This window comes from Mirounga angustirostris, unplaced genomic scaffold, assembly GCF_029215605.1.
Source record: "Mirounga angustirostris isolate CCGP_5_RB_7025 unplaced genomic scaffold, mMirAng1.0.hap1 SCAF_5, whole genome shotgun sequence".
Taxonomy (NCBI): Eukaryota; Metazoa; Chordata; class Mammalia; order Carnivora; family Phocidae; genus Mirounga; species Mirounga angustirostris.
In genome coordinates, this window is record NW_026991713.1 from 15,651,340 (window position 1) to 15,676,436 (window position 25,097).

At 45.4% G+C, this 25,097-nt stretch overlaps 1 protein-coding gene across 1 annotated transcript in view; it reads right to left on the bottom strand.

Moving 5' to 3' along the window:
• RFX4 (regulatory factor X4) overlaps positions 1-25,097 on the bottom strand; it is a gene marked incomplete at its 5' end in the record, with an annotated part of 92,817 nt that overhangs the window by 56,968 nt on the left and 10,752 nt on the right. Inside the window, 4 exons of the mRNA XM_064590237.1 lie at positions 5,369-5,532; positions 11,838-11,915; positions 13,510-13,723; positions 17,842-17,903. Of these exons, the coding sequence (XP_064446307.1) occupies positions 5,369-5,532; positions 11,838-11,915; positions 13,510-13,723; positions 17,842-17,903 (518 nt within the window). The remainder of the gene's footprint in view (positions 1-5,368; positions 5,533-11,837; positions 11,916-13,509; positions 13,724-17,841; positions 17,904-25,097) is intronic.

Below are 25,097 nucleotides of genomic sequence, written 5' to 3' on the forward strand. Positions count from 1 at the left end.
AGACTTTATAATGCTAAGTGTACTAAAAGAAATAATGCTAAGAGTACAATTTACAATGAAGATGTTGCGATTCATAATGAAAGTATTACACTGAAGATGAAAGTAGCTAGAAATATCAAGCATCATATAACATAGCATCAACATTCAAAAACAAAAACTAAGGGAAATTCAAGATGAAATAGGTTAGCACATATTAGTAATAAGTCTTAAACCTATTTATCTGTCTTGGTCCATAACAGTCTAAGTGGACAGTACTAAGACAACAGAGGAACTAAATAACAACTGGGATGCCTGGGTGACTCAGCCGGTTAAGTGTCTGCCTTCGGCTCAGGTCATGATCTCAGGGACCTGGGCTCTAGTCCTGTGTCGGGCTCCCTGCTCAGCAGGGAGTCTGCTTGTCCTTCTCCCTCTGCTTGTGCTCTCTTTCTCTCTCTCTCAAATAAATGAATAAAATCTTAAAAAAAAAAAGAAATTACACACACACAGAGATAATAAAAGGCAAGCATACCAGTAGGGAAAAAAAATGGGTAAGGAATTCTAACAGGTATTTTACTGAACAGGGGACTTCAATATTCCGAAAACTTGGAATGATGTTCAACTCACTAGTGATCAGAGATCACTGCTTGTCCCTCTCCCTCTGCCATTACCTCCTGCTTGTTCTCTCTCAAATAAATAAATAAAATCTTAAAAAAAAAAGGAATGAAATAACAATAATATTGACCCAAATACAGATCTGCCAAAGTCTGTACTTCAAAGACAAGAGTGCTTCTTCTTTCCAAGGGTCACAAAATTGACCATATATTAGACAATAAATAAAATCTAAGTAAAATCTCAAAAGAAGAAATAGTTCAGAAAACAGTCACTAATCACAAGGCAATAAAAAGCTAAAATGAATAACATAACCAGAAGATAATAGTTCCTAACAATTGGAAGTTTTTAAGTACTCTTTTAAAATTTTTAGGACAAAGAGGAACTCCAGACTAAAGTTGCAAAATATCTAGAAAATAACAAGGTTAAAATATTACATATCAAAACCTACAGGATGCAGCTCAAATAGTGCTCAAAGAAAAACCCAAGCCTGAAATATTTATATTATTAAACAAGAACGAAATAATTTTTGTCAATTGTTTTTGGTCACTCATAAAACAACAAACTATAGAGTGAACGCTCAATAAAGTATTTGTTGAATAAATGAAGAACAGAGTAAACTTAGGAAAGTAAAATAAATGAGTTAAATAAAAGAATTTAATTTATTAAAAAAAAGAAAGAGTAATAGCACCAATAAATATATCTAAGAGAATGTTTCTTGAGAAAATAAAACAGGTAAATTATCACAAACAAGTAGCAGAAAGCACAACTACACCAACTAAAATGTATTAAAGCAGAAATAATCAGACACAGAGGAAACTCAATGAGTCTACAAACCCACTTTGCTCAACCCTAAGCAAATAAATTTAAAGATCTAGAAGTGGATATTTTCTAGGAAGATATAACTTATCAAAACTTACCTCAGAGAAGACAGAAAATCTAAACGAACCAATTACTATAGAAAAAAAAAAAAAGAAAAATTTCAAAGATTTACTCCCACAAAACACCACACCCAGATGCCTTCAAAGGGGAATTAATTCCATATAGTCTTCAAGAGCAAATAATTTCAATGCTATTTAAAGTGTATCAGAACTTAGGGGAAATGGGGGTGGGGAGAAGCTTCAGATTTCTTTTATGAAGCAAGAATAACATTGATACCAACAACTAATGAAGATTAAACACAAAAAGAAAATTGGAGACCAATCTCACTTTATGACTTTGATGCAGAAACTCTAAATAAAACATTAGGAAATAAAATCCTGTAGCACATTAAAAAAATATACTATGAGCAAGTGGGTTTATTCTAGGAATGTGAGAATGGTTCCGTATTAGGAGATGGATAATAAAATAATTTCCATAGATGATGAAAACCATTGGATAATATTCAACAACCATCCTTCATAAAACATTTAATGATTAAGAAAAGACAGACATTCCTTAACATGATAAAATATATCGGTCTGAATCCAAAAGCCAGGACAATGTCATAGAGCACTAGATGCATTTTCATCGAAGTCAAGAAGTTCAACATGTTCTTGAGGCAATGTAATCAGATAAGAGAAATAAATGAGAGGTGTAAAAATTAGAAAACAACAGTAAAATTATCTGCATTTGTAGATCGTAATATTCTACACATTGAAAATCTAAGAGAATCTGAAAAAAGAAATACAACAACAAGATAAGCTTGGCATAGCCAGCTCCAAATAGAACACATGGATATCAGTAGGTTTCATATACACAAACCATCATCTGTCAAGAATTATGGAGGAAAAGACTGCATTCACAATAGCAACAAATAGATAAATATATAGAATAACTTTTTTTAAATGTGTAAGATTTATATGGAAAAAAAACCATTTACAATTCCTGCACTCACAAAATTAAAGATCAGAATAAATGTCAAGGCAAACCATGTTCTTTGTTAGGAATTCTCAATATCATATATATATAATTTTCCCTAAATTGATCTCTAAATGTAATGTAATCCCAATAAGAATACATGTGCAAATGTTATATATGTATATATACATAGAAATAGACAAACTGATGATAAGGTAGTTCATATGGAAAAATAAGTGATAATAATAGGGAAATTATTAAAAAAGGAAAGTAAGTATGAGGAGCTAGTCCTACTAAATATGTTTAAAAGCACAAAACAAAACAGAATGACCCTGGAACATGAATGTATAGAAATATTAATGGCATAGGATAGGAAGTCCAGAAACAGCTCCAAATACATATAAAATTTACTATACAAAAAAAGTGGCATCTCAACTCTGTGAAGAAAGGATGGAATAATTAGCATATGGTGCTGGGAGAACAGGATAGCTGCTGAGGAGAAAACAAAGCCACACTTCACATCTTACACCAGGATGAGTTCCAGATTGAACAAAGATTCAAAAGTACAAAATTAAGCCATAAAGTTAGTGTGATAAACCATGGGAAAATTACTTAATCATTGGAATGGGGAGGACGTTTAAAACTATGATACTGAATCCAGAAGCCATAAAAGCAAGGACTAATAACTTCAACTACATAAATATATTTCTGTGTGGCAAAGACAAAAGAATGACAGCAAAATGAGAAACTATTTGCAACTCTTAACACAGATAAATGGTTATTATACCCAATAAATAAAGAGCTCCTGGGGGCACCTGGGTGGTTCAGTCAGTTAAGCATCTGCCTTCGGCTCAGGTCCTAAGTCCCAGGGTCCTGGGATCGAGCCCCGCATCGGGCTCCCTGCTCATCAGGGAGCCTGCTTCTCCCTCTCCTCCCTGCTCATGCTCTCTCTCTCTATCTCTCCCTCTCTCAAATAAATAAATAAAATCTTTAAAAATAATAAAGAGCTCCTATAAATCAATGAGAAAAACATCAACCACCAAAAAGAAAAATAATCAAAGGATAAGAACTGAGAGGTCACAGGAAAGAAAACAGAAGTTGCTCTTAAAGATACAGATACTCAATTTCATAATAAAAGAAATGCACATCAAAACTTCACTGAGAAAAGTTTAAGTCACATACCCTTTGAACCAAAAATTCAGCCCTGTAGGAACTTATTCTGCACATACAGTTCATGTAGTGGGATAAGTGGTGTCCCCCTGCCCCCCCCCCAGTATGTACACCTGGCACCTGTGAAGGTGACCTTATTTGCAGTTGTGATTGAATTAAGGATTTTTTTTTTTAAGATTTATTTATTTATTTATTTGACAGAGAGAGACACAGTGAGAGAGGGAACACAAGCAGGGGGAGTGTGAGAAGGAGAAGCAGGCTCCCCGCTGAGCAGGGAGCCCGATGCGGGGCTCGATCCCAGGACCCTGGGATCATGACCTGAGCCGAAGGCAGAAGCTTAACGACTGAGCCACACAGAAGCCCCTGAATTAAGGATCTTGAGATAAGATCTTAGATTAACTGGATGGACCTTAAATCCGATGACAAGTGTCCTTATAAGACACAGAGAGACACACAGAGTGGGAGTCAATATGAAGACGAAGCAGAGACTGGAGAGATGCATCTATAAGCCAAGGAACACCAAGGACTTCCAGCCACCACTAGAGGCTAGGAGAGAGGCACAGAGGACATCTCTGGAAGGAACCAAGGCTGCCAACACCTTGTTTCAGACTCCTGGCCTCCCAAACTATGAGAGAATTCATTTCTGTTGTTTTGGGCCACCCAGTTTGTGCTACGTTGTTGCTGCAGCCCTGGGAAGCTAATGCACCCCCCCCCCCCAAAAGAATGTACATCATCCATCACAGCATTATTTGTAGTAAAACAAGACTGGAAACATGAAGACAACTGTTTACGTTCAGTCCAGTGGAAACAGTATGCAGGTATAAAAAGGAATAAAATCTCTTTACAGACTGATGTGGAATGTTCTCTACCAGTCCCAACAGGAAACAGAGGCCACTCAAAATAGGAGAGTTTATTTACAAGGGACAAGTTATGAAGGTGTCGACAGGCATGTAGGAGCCCATGAGGGGGACCACTGCTATGGGGGGGGGTAGAGGCAGGAGGCTCTCATCCACCCCATGTCCGAAGGACGAGCTTCCAACCTAAGCACAAGGTACTCTGGAAGAATTTGGATCTGGTGGTATGCTGGAAGGCCCCAGAGGCCTGTGGATGGCCACAGCCAGCCTAAGGTGACCTCCCAGGGATGGAGACAGAGTCCATCTCCCAATCTCCCTCTTCTCCCTCTCTCCTTCTGATCTCCCCATTGGCTGACCCCAGCTGGATGCCACAGGAAAAGGAGCCTTGTGAGGGCTCCAGCCCCAGGACAAGGGGCAGCATGGGGCACGGCAGGGAGTGATCTGGAGGGGCACAGAAGCCCCAGCATAAGCTCCAAGATTGTTTTTTTAAAACAAGGTGCAGAACAGTATAATAGAGTATATCACCATTTCAGTGAGAAAGAGAACAAGAGTATGATATATGCATTGGTTATATGTGCCCAGCAGATCTGGTTGTGCCCCCTCACCCTCACCCTGTACCAAGAAAATGACTCTATCTGATGCTCTATGGAGAGGTCTGGGGTGTCTGGGGAACAGGAGTTGGTGGGGGGAGACTTTTATATACCGCATTACACCTTTTGAATTTTGAACCATACAAATGGTTCGAAATGTTCAAATTTTTATTTATATTGAAAACTGTAAATCAAATTGAATTTTTAAAAGCCCAATGTCTACGGTCTTTACAAGGGAGAACCCCTGACAGCAGCTGATTATGTTCAGTGAGAGAGAGGCAAGAACGATCCGTGCTAAGGACGAGTCACGAGAAGAAGCATGCCCACCTGTCAGGTAACGCCTGCAGCACGGTGGGCATCAGCACCCCCGAGATAGCTTTGTAGAGGATGGAGTCACACACGCCGACGATGTTCACCACCGTGGAGGAGCCCAGCACAGGCAGCATGTGGGGGGGCATTCCTTGCCAAAAGTGCAGAAGGAAACTTTGAACCTGTATTGACCCACAGAAAGGAGAAGCGTGAGGTTACCCGGGGCCCTCCCAACAAAGCCTGGGGACTTCACCAGCCTGCAGTGGGGTCGTCCGTTCCCCCTGCGGTGGGAGAGGAGGCCCCGCCCCCACCTTCCCCCTGCCCATCTGTGCGCTACACCCTTCCGCTGCAGAACCACCTGGTCTGGCAGCCTGGGGTTGACTGTGCCCTGCGAGAGAGGACTAGCACATTAACCCGGTGACCCCTTCATGCTCACCATGGTCCGGGAGAAGTTTAAGGAAGGGAAGGTGGGATATTGCTCTTAACAAACTCAGAGTGCTAGCGCTCACTATTCTTTGGGCCTTTTGGGGGCCCTTGGGTGTTCTCAAAAAGAAGGGAGCAATGTATGAGGTGCTGGTAAAAGGCATGTATCTCGAAGGGAGGAAATTACAGGTCTCAGACAAGTCTCCCGATTCAAATGTGTGTACCAAACCCGGAAGAAAATGCAAGGACCTCTTCCTATCCAAATTCCTCCATTCCCCAAAGAGCCCTGGTTGTTGCCACTACGGGATGCCAGATAGTGGTATGCGGGCGGTAAGCCACGTGGGCATTCCCACCCCAACCGGTAGCACAGAACAGAAATAGGCGGCACTCGAGAGTGCATTATCAATACGACAGCAGGGGCCTGGCTGTGGGGCTGAGGAGCACGCGGCAGAGCCCGTATCTAAGGCAGACAACTCTTCGGTGGCCTGTATACCTCCAGCTTCTAGTGCGTGAGCTAGAGGTCAGGGAGAGAGCAGGTGGGGGCCTGGGGTGCAGGACAAGATAAGGGAAGTGAAGGGGAACAGCAAAGATGGTTAACTGATGTATATAATACTATTAAAAATAACTAGAATTAAAAAAAAAAAGACCTAGAGTTTAGCTAACACTGAGGAGTGGCTCATCTTGAAGATAGGGAACGAATGACTGAATTTTTGTGAATTCTCATAGGCTCGACTTGGTTCCTGGACTATGTGTCCTTCTTTTCCCCACAGATGGGTACTCTTGAACCCTCACATGTAGCATCACCCATATTCCTGGTTCCCTAAATCAACCCTGATCCAATGCAAAAGATATGTTAGTACCCCTTGTCTAATACTTTGGAGGTAGTATTATTACTGTGGGCATTAGCTTTATTTATCGAGGGACTATGACATGCCAGGTACTTCACATAGGTTCTCTCATGGAATACTTGTAATATTACTACAGCTGAGAATCCTTGCTCCCATTCTGTAGAGATATTAACTTACATGTCCAAATCCAGACAGCATGTCAGGGAATGGATGAGATGGAGCCCATGTCTGTCTCAGTCATTCGGCCGATCAGTCTCATGACTAGTTTGTTCTTCTCATGGTAACAGGCCTTCTACCCCATTCCTGACACCCATAGCTCTCCTTGGATGGCTGCCCACTTCCCAGTTTTCTACCCCTGCCCTGGCGACTTGCAGTGTCCCTCAGGCCCCTTCTAGGAGTAGGGTCTTGCTTTCCTCTGACCAGGCTACCTCTGACTCAAGTCTGGTGACCTGAGCTCAGCCTCCTGTGGACAGACTTCCCTGACATCCATGGCCTGCACTGAGTGGGAGGCTTAGGAGATAAGGCATGGGGAGAAATCATGTCCCCTGACTTCCTAGGGGGCACATGGTAATTGAACAAAAACATGATCAAAGTGGTGAATGAAGTTCAGGTTTATAAACTGTGACACTTAGGTCACAGTTCCATTTATTCCACAATAATGAAAATATCGCAGAGCATTCAGCCAGATCGAAAATTAAAACAGAAAATGCAGATGCGTGAAGACTGTCTTCCAGACTTCCAACCCTGGCCCCACTGCCAACCAGGGGTGTAATATCTCTAAGCTTAGAGATAGGTAAGCTTCCTCACCTGTGAAATGGCAGTAAAAGTAGCACTTACTGCATAGGTTTTGGTAAAGATTCCTAAAAAGTACCTATTTTAGTGCTTGGCACACAGTAGATGCTTAATAAAGGTTAGTGGTGGTGGTGGTGATTTACATCACGGAGACACTGTCACTACCAGCCCCAAGAAATCTGCAGACTCCCCTAAGCTTTGTGACACCTTGCCTAAGCTTCTGAGTGTCGCCCAGCCAGGATCCCCATTGTGGTTCTGCTCACCTGTCAAGGCTCTTGTTCTGTCATTGGGACACCTGGTGGCTGACTGCTGGGTTTGGCCTGGGCCTGGAGATGGCCGGGGCTCTTGGATAAGGTGTTTTCTTTCTAGAGGACCCTCCATTGTTCCCTGATCCCAGCTTGTCCCAGGCATCAGCCTCAGGCCGGGCCCTGGACCTCCCTTCCTGCCCTTCCAACACCACCTAAGAACCTCTGCCCAGTTGATTCCTACGATTTGGTAGCTTCTGAATTCATCTGTCTTTCTTAGCTCTCCTTGCATGCAGCCCTACTCCTTTTTTTTTTTTTTTTTTTTTTTATGTGAGCAGTCAATTTCTAGCAGAAATTCTGGAAAAGATCAGCGGCTGTGTAGGTTAAAACAAATCTGTGGAAAATCAGTCTTTAGCAGGCATCTGTCTGTTTTAAGCCTGCTCAACTTGCACAGGGAGCACTGATCAGTCCTCAGTTTCCTAAGCAGCCTTTGGAGAGGGGGGTGTTGGTCAGTTTTGACCTCACTTTCTACCCTCCACATTTCAGGCCATTTAACATCCTAAGGTACTTTTTCCTTGGAGTGAGAAGGAAAAGGAGGGAGAAGAGTGGAAAGGTCAAGAGCCGAGACTTAGAAGTTGAGTGTGAAATGAATAGACACAGTGTTACGCAGGAGGTGGAGCTGGTGGGACCTCCCAAGGGGCTGGATATGCAGGGTGAGGGAAAAAGAAGCATCAAGATTCGTGGCTTGAGCAACTGGGTGAGTGGTGATGGCAATGTGAGATGGAGAAAACAAATTCAGGTGGAAAGTCAGAGCTCTGATTTGGCCACGTTAAGTTGGATGTCAATTCAACTGAGTCTGGAGCTTAGGCCTAAATATCTAAATATGAAAGCTATCAGCTTTTATAAAATAGAGATCATGTCTACCCAGTACTAGGACCCAATAAGATCACTGAGGCAAAATGCCTGGCAGCATGTAGGCATCTAACAAACAGAAACTGATTTCAGCCAGAAGGGAGGAGGTTTCCTTATTCCTTGTAAGTGTAAGTGGTGAAATCATCAGAGGCAAAGGATGGAAAAGCATTATTTAAAGTTTTCTGGATTATCTGCTTCAGTCCCCTGAACTCCCACCAGCCCTTTCCTTCTTGGCTCAGTGAAGCATCAGGAGACAATTTCCTTAAGAATACCTATGTAGGTTTTCTATTTCTTTTCCATATCCGTATTTACTTCATCCCAAATATACTAGCACCTTGTGGAAACACATCTGATAACTTCCAGTCAGGGATACTTAGTTGCTACTGTGTTGAAAGGATGTCAACAAAACATTAGCCACCAAAATACTTACTGTTCTTATGCTCTGATTTCAAAATCAGACACTTCCATGAATTCTTATGTAGATAAAATGATCATCTGCATTTTATGGCCAAAGAAATTGAGGCTCAGAGGGGTTATGTACCTTGCTCAAGGTCACAGACTGGTAAGTGGTGGATTTGGACTCAAACACAAGACTCTCTGGACTTGACAGCTCTTTATGCAATGCAGTCTGGAGAAGGCTTTGCAGGGAGTCCCCTCTGTGCAGACTGGGGCTCTCTGTACTTGCCTCACTGTGCTACAAGGCCGTGACATTTTTATAACCCTTCACCCATCCATCCATGCACTCATCTCCCCAACAAATATTTACTGAGAGCCCAAGAGTATGGCTGACATGGATACAGGAGCAAACAAGACAGACAAGGTCCCTGCCCTCAAGGGCTTACACTGTGTTGGTAAGAGACAAATAGTGAGCCAGCCAACAAGATAATTTAAGAATGTGATCCCAGCATTAGTTATGACCTCAACCCTTAAAGATCTTGAAGACCTGAAGCAAACTGCAATGTCAAGGTGTACCAGATGCACCCATCATTCACTTACCCATGACTTTTCTCAGCTGTGGGAGAAAGCCATGCCCATCAAAGGGAAAATATCCCCTTTCATTCTTTTGTGGCTGAGTAGAATGAACTACATCTTGATTACCCATTTAAAAAACAGCCACCAAATATCCCTGCTAAGGGAGTGGAGAGAATATTGGACTGGAGGTGTCAGGTGACAAAAGAGGCAGTCATGACTTTGGCCCTAACCGAATGTGTGACCTTGAGCAAGTCTTTTAACTCTCTGGTTGACATACCTGATAAGAGCAAGCATTTGTATGACCTTTTAGAGTTTACAAAGGGTTTTTGCTAGGCATTGTCTCATATTCTCCCTTCAGGAACCCTATGCATTAGAAAGGCAGGGATAATATTTTTATCTTCATTTCTAGGATAAACAATAAAGGCCTTCATGGCAGAGCCTGGGCTCCGAGTCTGGCACTTTCCCCACAGGAGCACTCAGCCTCCTGAAGGTTTCTGCAGTCCTCACTATATACTCTGCATCTGAATTTCTGGTGTGCATTCCTATTCCCCCACCCCCCAGACTGGGTCTTTCTTCTTGCCCCATTCTTGAGACTTATAACAGGTGCATGGCCATTAGGTGCCCAGTAAGTGTTGGGATTAACGCGTGGAATTAAGTGCAACGAGATGATGAGAGTGAGTTTTGAGGTGAATGAAGTACATGGGATGGTCACTAGTTCTGTGGTTAGTACTTGTAGTGGAGAGAGACAGCTGGCCCCTACAGCTCCGAGCTCCTCTTCCGTGGTAGTGAAGTGCTGCCCAGGGAGGGACTGGATCCCCTTCCGTCAAAGTGGGGCCATGACACCAGTTTTGTCAATGGAACACGGGCAAAAATGATGTGCTTTATTTCTGGGCTGACAAGGTTAAGAAGTGGGTATGTCTTCCCTGTAATCCTTTTCCCCATTGGTCAGCTGAACAAAGAGGATGCCAAGGCTCTAGGACAGGGTGTGGCCACATGATGGAAGGAGCCTGGGTCCCTCAACTACCCCCAGGAACCAGCCTTCCCCCTGTGAGCGTCCACACCAGGTCATGACACCAGTGAGAAATAAACTTCTAATGTATTAAAATTTAGGGTTATTTGTTACAGAAGCTGGTGTTGTCTGAACTGAGGATGAACCTTCATCTGCTCTCATCTCAGTGATCTTTGGGATGTAAGACATAGCCAAACCACAACATGAGAGAAAGCAGTGATTTTTCTTTCTTTTAAAAAAAAAACCACTTCAATGGCTGCTCAAGGAATTGGGAGGTTTAAACAATTTCGTGAATAAAAGCCAAGAGCAGGATCAAGAGTCCTTCTCTACCAGCACCCTGCTATCTCCTCTGGAGCTGTGGTCTGTGAGCCAAGTGCCAGCTTGCAGGCAACCACCAGCACCCAGGTTATGAGGGAACAGTCAGTGAGCTCACACAAGTTAAGTGGAGCACACAGTGAATGTTCACCGTTGTGAGACATGGCAGCAGAAAGGCACAAGACTGTGGGGGAGAGAGCATTTTGTGCTTTACGCCATTTTGTACCCTCCCCTCTCCCACAGTGCACCCCCCCAAAACACACATTAGGGAATCTCCGGGATCCTGTCCACCAATAGCTCCTGGTTTTTATAGCCCCATTGGAGCCTGCATCGTCCTCAAATTCAATGTCCACAACCTATGCCAGGGGGTGGGAGAGGAGGGGTTTAGATTTTTTTTTTTTTTTGGCCTGATGGCATTTTCTGGAAACAGAAAGGCCTCAGGTTTATCGGGTGAAATGTGTGGCTTCTTGCCATCCCTCTGGAAGGCTCTTTTGGATGGCATTTTAGGCAAGATTTTATTGTCTCTCCGGTTATGTAACTGGTACTTCATCCTCTCTTATTTCTCCTCTCCATCCTTTAACTGTACTATTTTAAAATAAAAAGAAAATGGAGCCTCAGGAAAAGATTAAATCCAAAATATAGGAAAGCTTTCCTTCAGTTTCTCTGAACCTATAATACTGGCTATAACGATAACCCCATGAAACCACCTCCCTCGCAAGCCAGCGGGGCAGGAGGCAGGGCATGAGTTAGGTCAAGGAGCAGGCCAGGCCACTACTGTCCACACAGAAGATATGTAAAATAGGGGTAAGGACAGTGCTTGCTCTCTGGGATCGCTGGAAAGATCATGTGAGCTAATGCACATCAGGGGTTTCCAAAGGTCTGGCACCCGGTAGGAGCTTGCGAAATAGGAGCTCCTCCTACTACAATATTTTAATACAGAGTATTCCACAGCTCAACGCTTACTGACCTACCTCATCAAAGTTGGCTCTTATTACAGTGTCCAGTATTCTCTGACAGTGTGTTCTGTACATCATAATAAAGGTAGAGACCTGTGGGGAGTGTCAACAATAAAAGCATAATTAATACACATTACTGCTGCCCTCCCTTGGAATTTCAATTTTCAAGTCATTTATTCCCTGTTGAGGGGATGAAATTTGCTTAACACCTACTCATCCTATAAGACCCAAGTAAGTCTAACTTTCATTCGTGGTGCTCTCTGACCTGAGCTCCCTCCTCTGTGCTCCCATGGCATCTGGGCATGTTTCTCCATCGGAGCACCTGCCCTGTGATCCAGTGGAAAACATGGGTTTCTCTCTCCCCCATTCTCCACCCGTGAGACGATGGGCCCTGGGAAAATTTAAATGGCATATTATTCATGCTCGTGTATTCAGCACTTTGCACGGCGCCTGGCCCATAGTAGAGTTCAGTAGGGTATATTAATTAAATTCTCCTCATCAGCTAAGATACTGAAAAGTTAAAACCCAGTGAGTACTTTTAAGAAGAGGTGTTTGCCAAAAATGACAAAAAGACATTCAGAAATTTCCTGGAATCTGCTCTGCAAAAGAATTTCATCTCCAGCTCCATTTATCCAAGACTTTTAAAGCTATAATATAGGAAACTTACTGATTAAAAAAAAAAAAAGCAAATTTGAGGGGAAAATTTTTTTTTGCTAGTTCTTAAATTTAAATCAAGCATTTACAGATATCCTTTTTGCATGTAGACATGCATTCATTTTATGTAAACTTAGTTTGCTTATGCATGAGCATCCATCTTCCCCCTTGGCCTGAGATTCCTGGGAGCAGGACTCACGTCTCAGTTACAGTGACAGCAGAAGCTCTACATCTACTGGTGCACTGGGCTGCTTCACGACAGGTATGTGAGAGATGTATTTCCAGTCATTTTCTCCAAATACCCTATGACCTAACCTATCTGATTCACGGTACCTATAAAGTCTTGTCTATGGGACTATGATTTCACAACATCCTCTGCAGCACATGGGGAAATAAACTGTATCCTCTAAAAAACCAATCTAGAGCAAAGGGGTTCTTCCTTCGTGAAATGAGACAGTGTAGTATCATAGATGGATAGGTAGGGAGGTTAGATAGGTAGATAAACTTTTTATTTTAGGAGAGTATTGAATTTGCAGGAAAGTTCCGAAAATAGTATGGGGACCTCCCATATGCCTCACATCCATTAGCTCTATTGTTAACATTTTACATTAGGATGGTACATTTCTCACAACTAATGAATAAATACAGGTACATTATCATTAACTAAAGTCCATATTTTATTCAGATTCCTATCTTTATATTTTTTTTAGTTTTGTTTTTGTTTTTAGAGAGAGTGAGCATGTGGGGGGGGGGGTAGAGGGAGAGGGAGGGAGAGAATCCTAAGCAGACTCCACACCCAGCTCAGAGCCTGATGCGGGGCTCGATCCCACGACCCTGAGATCATGACCTGAGCTGAAACCAAGAGTCGGATGCTTAATCCACTGATCCACCCACACACCCCTCTATCTTTATATTTTTAAACTCACCATTTCGTACTGAGAGAGAAAAAGAGAGGGAGAGAGGTTGTGTGTGTTGTGTCAGAGAGAGAGAAAGGGAAGCCACCCACTCCCAGCAACACCTCAGATGTGGTCACCTTCTCCTCAGGCAGACTGGCTGGCAGATTTAGATCTTTGACATTTGGAAACTCTGGCAGCAACGTTCCAAGTTTGGACCGGGGTGAATATGCCACCGTCTGTTTGCTCACTTCTTTCTTGCCCGTCTCGCTCACCCAGGCGGCTCCTTTCTTGGAATACATCACATCATAATACTGGGAGCTTTCCTTCACCGCAATGCCGTAGTAATGGTACCTGGGCCAGAGAGAGAGAGAGAGAGACCCACATGCACCATTATCAGGTGGGGTTTCTGGCACAGGGGGTTGGTGCCCAAGGCCAAGGATGGCTGGGCCCATCCTCCCTGGGCTAGAAGAGTTAACTCTCCTGGGAGACTTGACATCTCAGAAATCTAGAATTAAACCAAAGTTGCAAGTTGCCAGCCATCAATCAGGCAGGTAAAAATAACCAAAATTGCCTCCTACAGAAAATGTTAAGTCAAATACTTTACAAAGCAGAAAGGGGGGATGAGAAAGATTTCCATTTGCATTTAATCTCTTGTATTGAGCCAATGTGATCTCAGAGGTACAGAACTCAAGGGTCCTTTTCTGTGGAGACCCAAGAAGAAGGGGGTATTTGCAACCATTAACGGTACTTTGGCTTAGGTCTTTCTTAGTCAATAAATGGTAGTCTTAACTGTATCTTTAAAAAGATATATTCAGGGTCTCTGTTGGCACTGGATGTGTAAAAGACCGAAACTTGATTAACTCAAATGGGCTTAGTAATAGCAACGTTGTCCATGAAGACGGAGGAGGGATAGAGGCTGCATTTTGTTAGATTTTAGCTACAGAAACTACTGAGCACTTGCTACACACTAGGCACTTTGCAAACTGCTTTGCCTACATGAATTTGAAAACTACTACTAGGAAATGGGGATTAGTACAGTCTTTCTACAGAGGAGCAAGAGGGAAGAAAGCTTAAGAAATCTGCTCTAGGTCATCCAGCTTTTTAGAAGAGGTTCTTGAACACCCGTCTGTCTGACCACAAAGGCACTATGCTGCCCAGCAGAAAACACTGCAGGATGTGACTGCAAACCCGGAGTCACTTACGGAGCGTAATAAAAATACAGATGCCTAGACCCTTCCCAGACCAACTGATTCAGAACGGGGCGGGGGGCCAAGAATCAGCCCTGGGACAAGCACCACAGGTCATTCTGATCCACGTCAGTTTGAGACTGACTAGCCTGCTTGGTTGAGCACCTGCATCATATTCCCCACTCTATGATCCCCAATCGTTGAGAGACTGCCATTATTTACTGTTGTAAATTGATGCTCATCACAGCAGCTAACGTAGTGCTAAGTACTCTACACACATTATCTTAGTTAATCTCACAAAACCCCAGTAAGGCTGGAATTAACTATTAGCCCCATTTTACAGACTAGGCAACTAAGGCCCAGGGAATTTAAGTAACCCACCCAAAGATCACCCACTGAGTAGAGGCAGGATTTGAACCTCTAAAGTGCTTTAACCACTGAGCCAGTGATTCTCAAACTTTCACTACTACTAAGAATCACCTACAAAACATTAAAATACAGACTCCTGGGCTCCACCCCCCAAAGATTCTGATTTAGTAGGTCTAGAGTAGGTTTCTATAGTCACATAGCAATGCTATTGGAAGTAACTCATGGACCTTGCTTTCAGAAATGCTGTACAAGATATTAATTACTCCTTGCTGCTCATGGAGATATGGCTGGTGGTAGTCATAAAAGAATACCAGCGAGAAAGCATTCTGAGTTATGGGAGAGGCTTCACAGGGAGATGAGCACACATAACCTCCCCTCTCCCTGCCCCCCTTACTCCTCTGATACCATTCTGTCATATTTCTGCTTAGTGGGCATCCCGTCTCTATCTGAATGCCTCCTGGGATGAAGAACTCAGGCCCTCCGAAGGCAGCCCAGTTCATTTTGGGTCGGGAGAGTGATCAGAAAGTTCTTCTTTGTGTTGAGCTGCTCTCTGTCTTCTGCACCTTCTACTTCCCAACTGTCATAACTGCCTGCCCATCGGGGAGGGGCCCTCGGGGTGGGGGAGGGGCCAATTCCGTGAGCTCCAGGAGTGCCCTCCAGGTGGCCAGCCAGGCAGTTAAGACACGCCTCTCGAACCTTAACAAAGTTCCCCTTTATAATCTCTTGAGATCAAGGGAGTGATAACATATTCAGATCAGACCACTTCTTGATTTTCCAGAGTGTGTGTTGCTGAAATCAGCAATTGCAGCGAAGCTATTGCTCTGATCACTTCTCGGTTTTTCTGTTTCAGTTCTGTAGGACACGTCAACACAATCCACAGTCACCCCCCCCACCCCCCACCCCCATGTATTCTGTCAAGGTAAATTTGTTGAGGGATTTTTCTCTCTAAGCCAGAGTGGCAGGTTGGAGACTAGAGCTTCTTGTTACCTTTCAACTGGTTGGAGGTGTGACCAACCTTGGGGGAAGGGGTTGGTACTTATGGAGGGGAATACTGTCAAATTGACACCACCGATTTTTTAAAGAAGATACTGTCCAATTTGCCAACTTCTGGGTTAAAGAAGAAGAAAAAAAACAAAAACAGGCTCTCACATGTAGGCAGAAGGAAACTTTCTCCAAGTTTATAAAGGATGGGGAAATGGTTCTGTTCTATCTTTATTATCTTTCCTCCCTGTCTCTATTATGTAGTATCTATTTTTGCAGTCTTATTTCTACTCTTCTATCTTAGAGATAAGCAACAATGTATTGGAGCCAGCGACTCTTTAAAGACCCATTCATTTCCATTCATTCAATACTCTTCCAACCACTCTCTTGAATCTGTGGACTGAATTGCCCATCGTGGGCCAACCACTGGGCTTACCAGCAAATAAGTAAGGAGGGGTGTGGCTTTGTATCTATACTCTTACCAAGGCTGAAGCCTCAATTTTAAACAAATACTGGCTTTTTTCTTTATAGATGAGATGAGATTTGTTCTTCAGAGCAGTCACCTTGGAAAATTCTTAGAAATGTATTCCAAAATGTCCCCTGCTCAAAATTTTCTGTAAGCTCATTGGAAATTGCCCCCAGAGCTTCCAAGCCACACACACACAAACACAATGAGTCTTGTTATTGTCAGAGATTTACCAAAAAGGGGTTTTCCCAGTTTGATCATCTACTTTTTTTTTTTTTCCTAACTTAGCTCCAAAGTGAAATCCACCCTGGGAGGATGGGAATGCTGCCCAGGGATGGCAGGAGCAGGGGGAGTGAGGGGATATTGTGGGACATGCTGTTTTTGAAGTAAAACCCTTTGTTTCAAGTCTTACGAGTCCTGTATGGTCGTTTTTGGTTTTGTTTTGTAAAGTGTCAGTATTTTGCAAGTCCGTATGTGCTGGTCTGCTACTCAACATGGTCAAAATATTTAGAAATGCTACATAATAAGGCACCCTCTAGTGGAGTCACCGTGTATATCAACATAATAAAGGTTCTGAGAAGTCCTGCATAAAGAAACCTACTGAACTCCGTGCTTCCCAAACGTACGTGGCCAAAAGAGCTTTTCCATGGAACACCTGCTACCGTCCAATGATTTCTGAAACATGCTTTGAGGCAAATCTTATAAATCCAGATTTTAGTGAAGCCTGTACAGTGAAGAGATTCCATTCCCACCAACTCCCACGTAGAAGAAGGGGTCCACTCATCCTTCTCACTTTTCAGGACTCTTCCAGAAAGGCCTTTCCCGGGCTACCCTTTCTAAACTAGGCCACTCTCCTTTTGTTATTCTCTATGACAAGCCTCTTTGTCACAATCTGAGTATCTCGTTTGGATCTGTCTTCCCCACCAGAGTACACGCTCCATGAGGGCAGGTGATCCGTACCTTGCACTGTACATGAGACACACAGAAAGTGTGAAAGCAAACACGGGCGGGTTGGTTGGCAGCACGCCCTGTGTACCAGCGCCTGGCTGGACCTCTCCACCCCATCTCCCTTGCAGGGATTGGTGCAGGCTGCTTCTCTGGTCGACTGGATACTATCAGAGTAGAAAATGTGCTCAGCAAAGCAATCCAAGGAACCTAGAGATGGCCCAGGAAGCCACCCAGTGCTCTTTTAAGTGATGCCCAAGACCATTTGACAAGAACACCTAAAGGCAGGGTGGCATAAAGTCAGATTCCTTAAAGCAGCTGACTGGGTCCGATGGCCCTGGGCCTTCCCACAGCGTCTGTTTCAGGGGTCCCGGGAGAGGGGCCCCCAAGGTCTAAAGCTCCTCCGTGCCAGGTCCAGACCTCCCGCCAGGCCTGTGAACGGAGCTCAGGATAGAAGACTGGGGGTGCCCCCCTGACTCAGAGATGCGTGCTCTGCGGATGGGACGGCCGCCGGTGCTTACTTTGACTGTCCTCGGGTTCCGAGTCTTCTGGTGGTTAACTGAGGAAACTGCTGCCTTATGATCTGTAAGTCAACACAAGAGTCAGTTACCCATCGGGAAAATTTGGGAGCGCAGTCACTGCATTTTACAAAGAGCAATCCAAAGAAAATGGAAAACACACGTCCTTGATTGCAATGACTTACTGGGAGTCAGTCGGGACCCTGGAGAAGATACCAGTGTTGGGAGCTGGGGGAGGTGAGCACGGGGGTGACAGTGGGGCGCTGGACTTTGAGGGGTCTCACTTGGCTGCCCCGTGCTTCGCCCTCCTGCTCACAATGTGGGGGGAGCACAGGCTGATGCAGAATGTGTCAGCCCTGCCACTTAAAGCCTTCCAATGGATTCCATTGCGCCTGGAATGTCACCGGTCCCTGCTCTTACCTCCTGGTCTTCCTCTCCTGTGACTCACCCTTACTCACCAGACTGCAGCCACGCTGGCTTTTTAAAATTCTTTTCCCTATTCCTGAAGCACCCCAGGCTCACTCCCACCGGGGGCCTTTGTAAGGTAGTTCCTTCCGCCCCGGAATGCAGCCTCATCCACATCCCCACAGGATTGGCTCCTTTGCTTACAATGTTCAGGCATCTGCCCAGAGCCCTTCTCTGACCAGTCTTCTTCTCACTCCACACTCTGAAATTATCCTGTGCACTTGCTCCCTGTGTGCCTATTTTCTGCCTCCCCTACTTGAATGTAAGCTCCCCGAGAGCAGGGACCCAGCACCAGGCTTGGCACCTGCGAGGAGCTCCATCATGTTGCTGAGTGGAGGATGAAGCCCAACCCGTGGCCGGGGATATGCTCGGCTCATCTGCAGTGTTGCCTAGGATATTCATGCAGATTTGCAAGAAACTTGGAAGGAAAGCCATCTGCCAAGGTGAAGACACAGCCAGCAGGCCTCATCCTTGGTGTTTACAGAGATGATGTTTGTGGAGAGGCAGAATGATGTGGGGGTTCCGTGGAAGGGCTTTGGAGCTAGGCTACCTGGATTAGAGGGATCCAAACTTAGCCACTTGTCAGCTGGGGACCCTTAGTTAGGCGAGTTAACATTCAAATGACTCAGTTTCCTCATTTGTAAAATGGGAATAATAACCCCTACCTTAGAGAATTCTTGTAAAATCTAGTAGTAAACATAAGCAGATAATTTGCAACAAAGCCTTGCACTTAGTAAGGGCCCAATAAACATTACCCGTTATTACCACTGATTGTCCTGACAACTCATTCCCTTTTACTTCGAGGGACTTTTCTCATCTCACCAAACTCTTCCAGCCTCCCTCCTCCTCTAGTACATCACCAAGCAGGCAGGCATGGGCAGAGAGAGCCCGCCTGCAGGCTGCCCTTCATGAGAGGAGACCCAACTGCTGATTTCCCACTGGCGGGGCATGAACACCGCGTGCCTTCTCAGAGATGTGGAGGAGTCTCTTCTGATCCATCCACATCCTCTTCCATCCACACTGACACTCTCATTGATGGATTTGCTCAGTCACAACAGACATTTACTGAGACCCTGTCAGTTATTTTAACTTGGATGTGCTTTTGAATTTCTCTGTGCTTAGGTTCATCTTCTGACATCTGGGGACTCGGGGGTTTATACACTCCTCCCCAGATCCGAGGGGTAGGTGATGGTGGCCTCAACTAAGTCGGCATCAGTGGGATGGAAGGAAGTGGACAAATCAGAGAGAAATTGAGAATCTGGAATGGGTGCCATGAAGATGGGCCATTTCTGTACATTCGGAAGCTGTCTCCGGCAGGTTTTTCTCATCTGAAAATGGGTTAAGAAAACAAACAAACATGCATTGCTTACAAGGATGGTTAGAAAATCTAATAAGAGGGCGCCTGGGTGGCTCAGTCGGTTAAGCGACTGCCTTCGGCTCAGGTCGTGATCCTGGAGTCCCGGGATCGAGTCCCGCATCGGGCTCCCTGCTCGGCAGGGAGTCTGCTTCTCCCTCTGACCCTCCCCTGTCTCATGCTCTCTCTCTCTATCTCATTCTCTCTCTCAATTAAATAAATAAAATATTAAAAAAAAATGTTCTCTGATAGTGATGATGCTGCAGGAAGCAATGAGGTCATCCTCTGAAATCCTGGAGGGCATCACATCTGTATTGATACAGCCCTGGTTTCTTTCACCCTAACTCCACCCTTCCCGACACCGCACAACCCCATGTCCTATTGATTCTGACGAAGATGCCCACTGAGCCTGGCCACTTCTCCCTGTCCCCCCAGCCACTGCCCTCGCCCGCCACAACCCCTCATCCAGACCACAGACACAGCCTCCTAACTGCCTGCCCAGCCAAGCACCACCTTTCTAAAATCCAAATATGATCATTTCATTTCCTCGTTGAAAATGCCAGATGCCTGCTCACAGCCTACACTGGATAAAAATCCAGCCTGCTCAGGCTGGTCCTTGAGGCCCTCTGTGATCTGCTCAAGCCCAACACCCCAGCCTCAAATCCCGTTACTCAACACCCTTCCCCACCCCCCACCCCCCGCCATGTTCCCTGAGCTCTGGGCCTGGGCAAACAGCTCCAGAAATCTGTCCTTGTTTCCTGGGGGCTTTCTGGAACATCTCTAGACCAGAGTCTGTGGCCCTGTACCTTAATACACATTCTTTGGGCTCAGGTCCTGGTTCAGGCACTGTGCCAACCACTTTACATGCATTATCTCAGTTAAGCATTACAACAGCCCAGGCTCCATTGCTATTCCCTCTGTACAGATGAGCGAACTGAGGCTTAGAGAGGCTAGGATCCCCGCACAAAGCCACACAGCTCACAAGATGCAGACCCGGGATTCAAAGGCACCCAGTGTGACTCATCATTATCAAGACAATACTATTACCTCTGAATAAATGAAAGTGTCCTAAAGCCTCCCTCATCCCCTCTTTTAACAGCAACCTTTTTTCTTTTATGTCATATTCCTGCATTTACACATTAGGTGAGGAATGAAGGCATTTCTTGTTCCCGTCTACTCTTCAATGAAGACTCCAGTTTGTCTCACTTTGACGCTCTTGGCAATGTTCTGGTGGCCTCTGCTATGAACAGCAGCTGAGAGCTAGGCCCCGAATCCCCCAGGGAAAGTGAGAAACAGCTGACAGGACTGTGACATCCTCAGGCAGATGATATCCGCAGGTGTCTCCTCTTAGATTAAATCTACCTGCATCCAGTAAAGTGGAAATCTGACAATTAAACTTCTTCTGCTTAATAAAATTACTCAGTAAGCAAAAGTCATTCTGTTTGGATGATTTGGAGTCCCCCGCTAGATTAACCGAGGGAACAATCCAGATCACTACCTGTCTACTCAGAGGCCTCTGACAATTCTCCACAGCCAGCTGACTCAGCGGAGGCTCCTTCTTCTGGAGCTCGGATGCACTGTGCAACTCCCCACTCTGTTTCACTCTTTGCTCTCAGAAGGTCCTTGCGTGAGCCCCATGCTCCATCCAGATCAGACTACTTGGTGCTGGCCAGTTCTCTGGGCTCCGTGCTTCTGCACCTTCCCCCTGCAGCAATCCCCAGACACCCAGCATGCACGCGGCTCCTCCGTGCACCTTTCCTGATTCCTCAGCCAAGTAAGCACTCTTCCTTCTCCAAACCATGACTGCACCTGCCACTTCCAGTCTGTGACCATCCTCCTTCCATCTTGAACATACCGAGACTCTACCACATCCATTACTACCAGTCCCAAAGCCATGGTCTTATGCCCAGATTGTGACCATGGTCCCCTCACTGCCCCTCATCCAGTCATGGCACCACGACCACTTCTCCATGAAGCCTCTAGATGAAGTCCAGACCCACCAGGTCCTGCTGGACTGGCCCTGCCTTCATTCCAGCTCACCTCTCCCCTCCTCCTCTCCTGGTCCCCACGGCCATATGGAACTTGTTTCAAGTTTCATGTATACACTGTGCTCTCTCCTACTACAGCTTTCCCTGCAGGCTCTTCTCATTTTCTGGAACCCTCTTCTCCCCATGCCCTCTGTCTGCTTCATGTCTACTCACCTTTGAAATATTAGCTTATACCTTATGTCCTTCCAAAACCTTCCCTGAGCCACTTGTTTGGTTTAAGGGACTGTAGTTACACAGTCCATAGAATCCTCTTATCCAGCCAATACTCCTCTCAGCTCCACCAAGTCCTGCATAGGCCTATGGGACTCACAGGAACTGGCCCTGCAGCCTTGTCTCCCACTGCTCTCCCCCATGTTTGACGAGCTGCAGCCTCAACAGCTACAGTTGGCTGCCTGACGGTACATAGTTAGGATTCACTCAACAACAAATATTTACTGAGATCCTCCTGTATGCCAGACCCTCGACCAGGCTGAGGGACACCACACAGAGCTGAACAGAAACAGCCTTTGTTTAGGAAGCTTACATCTAGTGGGAGAAGACCAAAAATGAATACATTACAGAGTCAATATATCTTCTATCAGGTAAATGCTACAGAGAGGAACAAAAGGAGTGGCGGGGAGGGGGAAACAGGGGACGTAGGGGTGGGGGGTTCTTCTTTAGGGTGAGAGGGGCTAAGTGCTAATGTGGCATTTGAGTGGTGACCTGAAGAAAGTGAGGGAATGAACCTCATGGATATCTAGGGGAGGGAGGGTGCAAGCCCAGAGAACAGGCAGTGCAAAGACCCTGGGGTAGGAGCTTGTGTGATGTGCGTCAGGAAGAGCGAGGAGGCCAATGTGGCCGGAGCATAGCCAGTACTCAGGAGAGCAGAAGATGAGGTCAGGAGGCCAGGAGGGGGTGATGGAGAACAGTTCACGTGGGGCCTTGTAGGCCTTTGTGAGGACTTCTGCTTTTACCCTGAATGAGATGGGGAGACTTCAGAGGGCTCTAAGCAGGGGAGTGGGGAACAAGTCTGACTTAGCTTTCCAAAGGATGGCTCTGGCTGCTGGGTGGAGAAGGGACCATCGGGGCCTAGGGTGGAAGCAGGGAGGCCATCAAAAGGCCACTGTGTAGTCCAGGGAGGAGACATTACAGCTCAGCACATTAATTCGTTGATTCAGTAAATGAGAGAGTAAAGTGAAGTATCTCTTTGGCTGACCACGGAAGTTGTTTCCAGTGTTGTGTGGACATAAATCATGCTATAAGTGGTACCTTTTGCATAATGATTTTTATTTTTATTGCTAGCGTTTTAGGAGTTCTCCGCTCATAATAGTTTCTCAAGTGTGGAGCTGCTTGATTAAAGGGGAGAAACATTTCAAGGTTCGTAAAAGATACCATAAAGTTGCTTTCTGTGAAGTGTAGAAGGCGATTATCACTTTGGAAAAAATGTGCTAAACTGAGGAGTCAAAAGAGAGCTTCCATTTGAGCATCAGGTTTCTTGTCTGTAAAATGGGGATAAAACGCTTGCTCAGCTAACCTCACAGGCTTACAGCAAGGCTCTACCTCAGTGGGCTCTCCTGGTGGCACAGGGGGACAGTGACCCGCTGACGGGCTGGGCGCTGGAGCAGAGGGGGCCACATTGTGGTAACACCCCCGTCTGTCTCCGCGATCCTCAACCTCTTCTAGCCCATTCTCTTCACTGACAGAGTTACCCATTTGATGGGTTTTTGGAGGATCCTCATTCGACTCGTTTTTTTTTCAGGCTTCCATGGTAAATCCTGGTCTCCCAACAATATATTTGTGCTGTTGGAATATTTAGTTCTCTTTGTGAAAATACTTTTTATCTAGAAATACTGGAAGGCCGAGTCCTCTCCTCCTCCTCCAAGAGAGAGAAAGGTAATTTCAAGCAGAGAACTACGAGCAAGGGCCAGTGGCTGAGTTGGCGGGGTGGGGGATGGGTGGAGACACTGCTGTTACTGCATCCCTTTCTGACCAAGACTTCTCCCGCTCCCAGCAAAGAAAGGGCTGTTACAGATTGCACCTCCTCCTTCCAGCTGCAACAAAAACCTGTGGGAAGTGGGTTTGCTGTTGCTTTTTTTTTTTAAGTGTTTCTTATGGGCTGCAAATTACAAATTATTCTCCTCTCTTTCCACCAAATAATCAGCTGGTCCCAGAATCTGAAAGCCCAGCACAGTTTGGTTTGAGTCTCAAAATGCAGAGTCGGTTCAGCCCCACTAAGGCTGTTCAGCTTTTAATTTCTGGAGCAAGACTCAGCAAACAGTCAAACACTTTTGTGGAGCTGTGAAAGCTGAGTTTCGCTGTTTGATAAATGAGCAGACGGCAGGCAGCCCCTCTTTCTCTTTTTGTATGGATTCAATGAAGCCTGCCTAAAGAACACCACATGCTGTTCTAGCTACTGATCTAACATTCCGCAACATCCCAGCCTTCCAAATTCCCTTTAATTACTCGGGAATCCCACCCTTCTCCCTTTCAGCCTAGGCAGCCAGGCTGGGCTGGGGGCGCCGTGGGGCTCGAGCTGGGAAGCGGGGCAGCTCAGCAGAACTCCCCTCCCGGGAGCTGCCGGGACTCTTCTCAGTGGTGGTGGCCAGGTTATCCATCTCTCCTGTCCACACTTCTCCCCGGCCAAAAACAGACTGCTCCAGTTGAAGGAAACTCCGCACGTCGGCTACCCTAACCTCATTTTGAGGGTGTAGTTTTTTAAGAAACGTGAGTTTTAGGCACATGTTTCTGAAAGGGCATATTCAAACCACCGCCCTCCTTTAAGACAGGGGAAAAGAAAGAGGAGCCACCACCCACTGAGCATCAGCAAGGACCAGGCACTAGATGAGGTATTTTACACACAATATTGATTTTATCCTAAAAGTGACACTGGAGGAAAGCATGAAGATCCCTGTTTCACAGATGAGGTCCTGGGATCTACGTCCATTCAAGGCTGCTCAGATTCACAGACTCCAGCCAGTGGGCGAAACGGGATCCCAGTTCCACTGTCTCTCCTGTTCTTCACTTTGGAAGGCACCCCTGGGAGCCAGCAAGGGGCCCACCAACTGAGTGTGAGACCCCTGACATCCCCTCTAGATGCCGCCTCAAGGGACACCTTTAGAGCTACTCCAGAAAGCCACTCCATCTCATTATTCTTACAGACAGGCTTTGTTTGATTTTGACCTCAAACCGTATGATCTTGATCCAGCTTGATCTCCAAACTTAGTCATCAGGGACGGCTCTGAAAAAAGGCTTTGGTTGTTTCCAAAAATTCAATCCACCCTCAGTAGGCAAAGATTTGCCACCAACAAGAACTGATCCAAAAAAGTTCCAAGGTAATGGGATAAGTGCACATCCTCCCACACTTTGAAGGAGACAAACTCATGTGTATATAAGGAGTCAAGTATGCTTAAAAC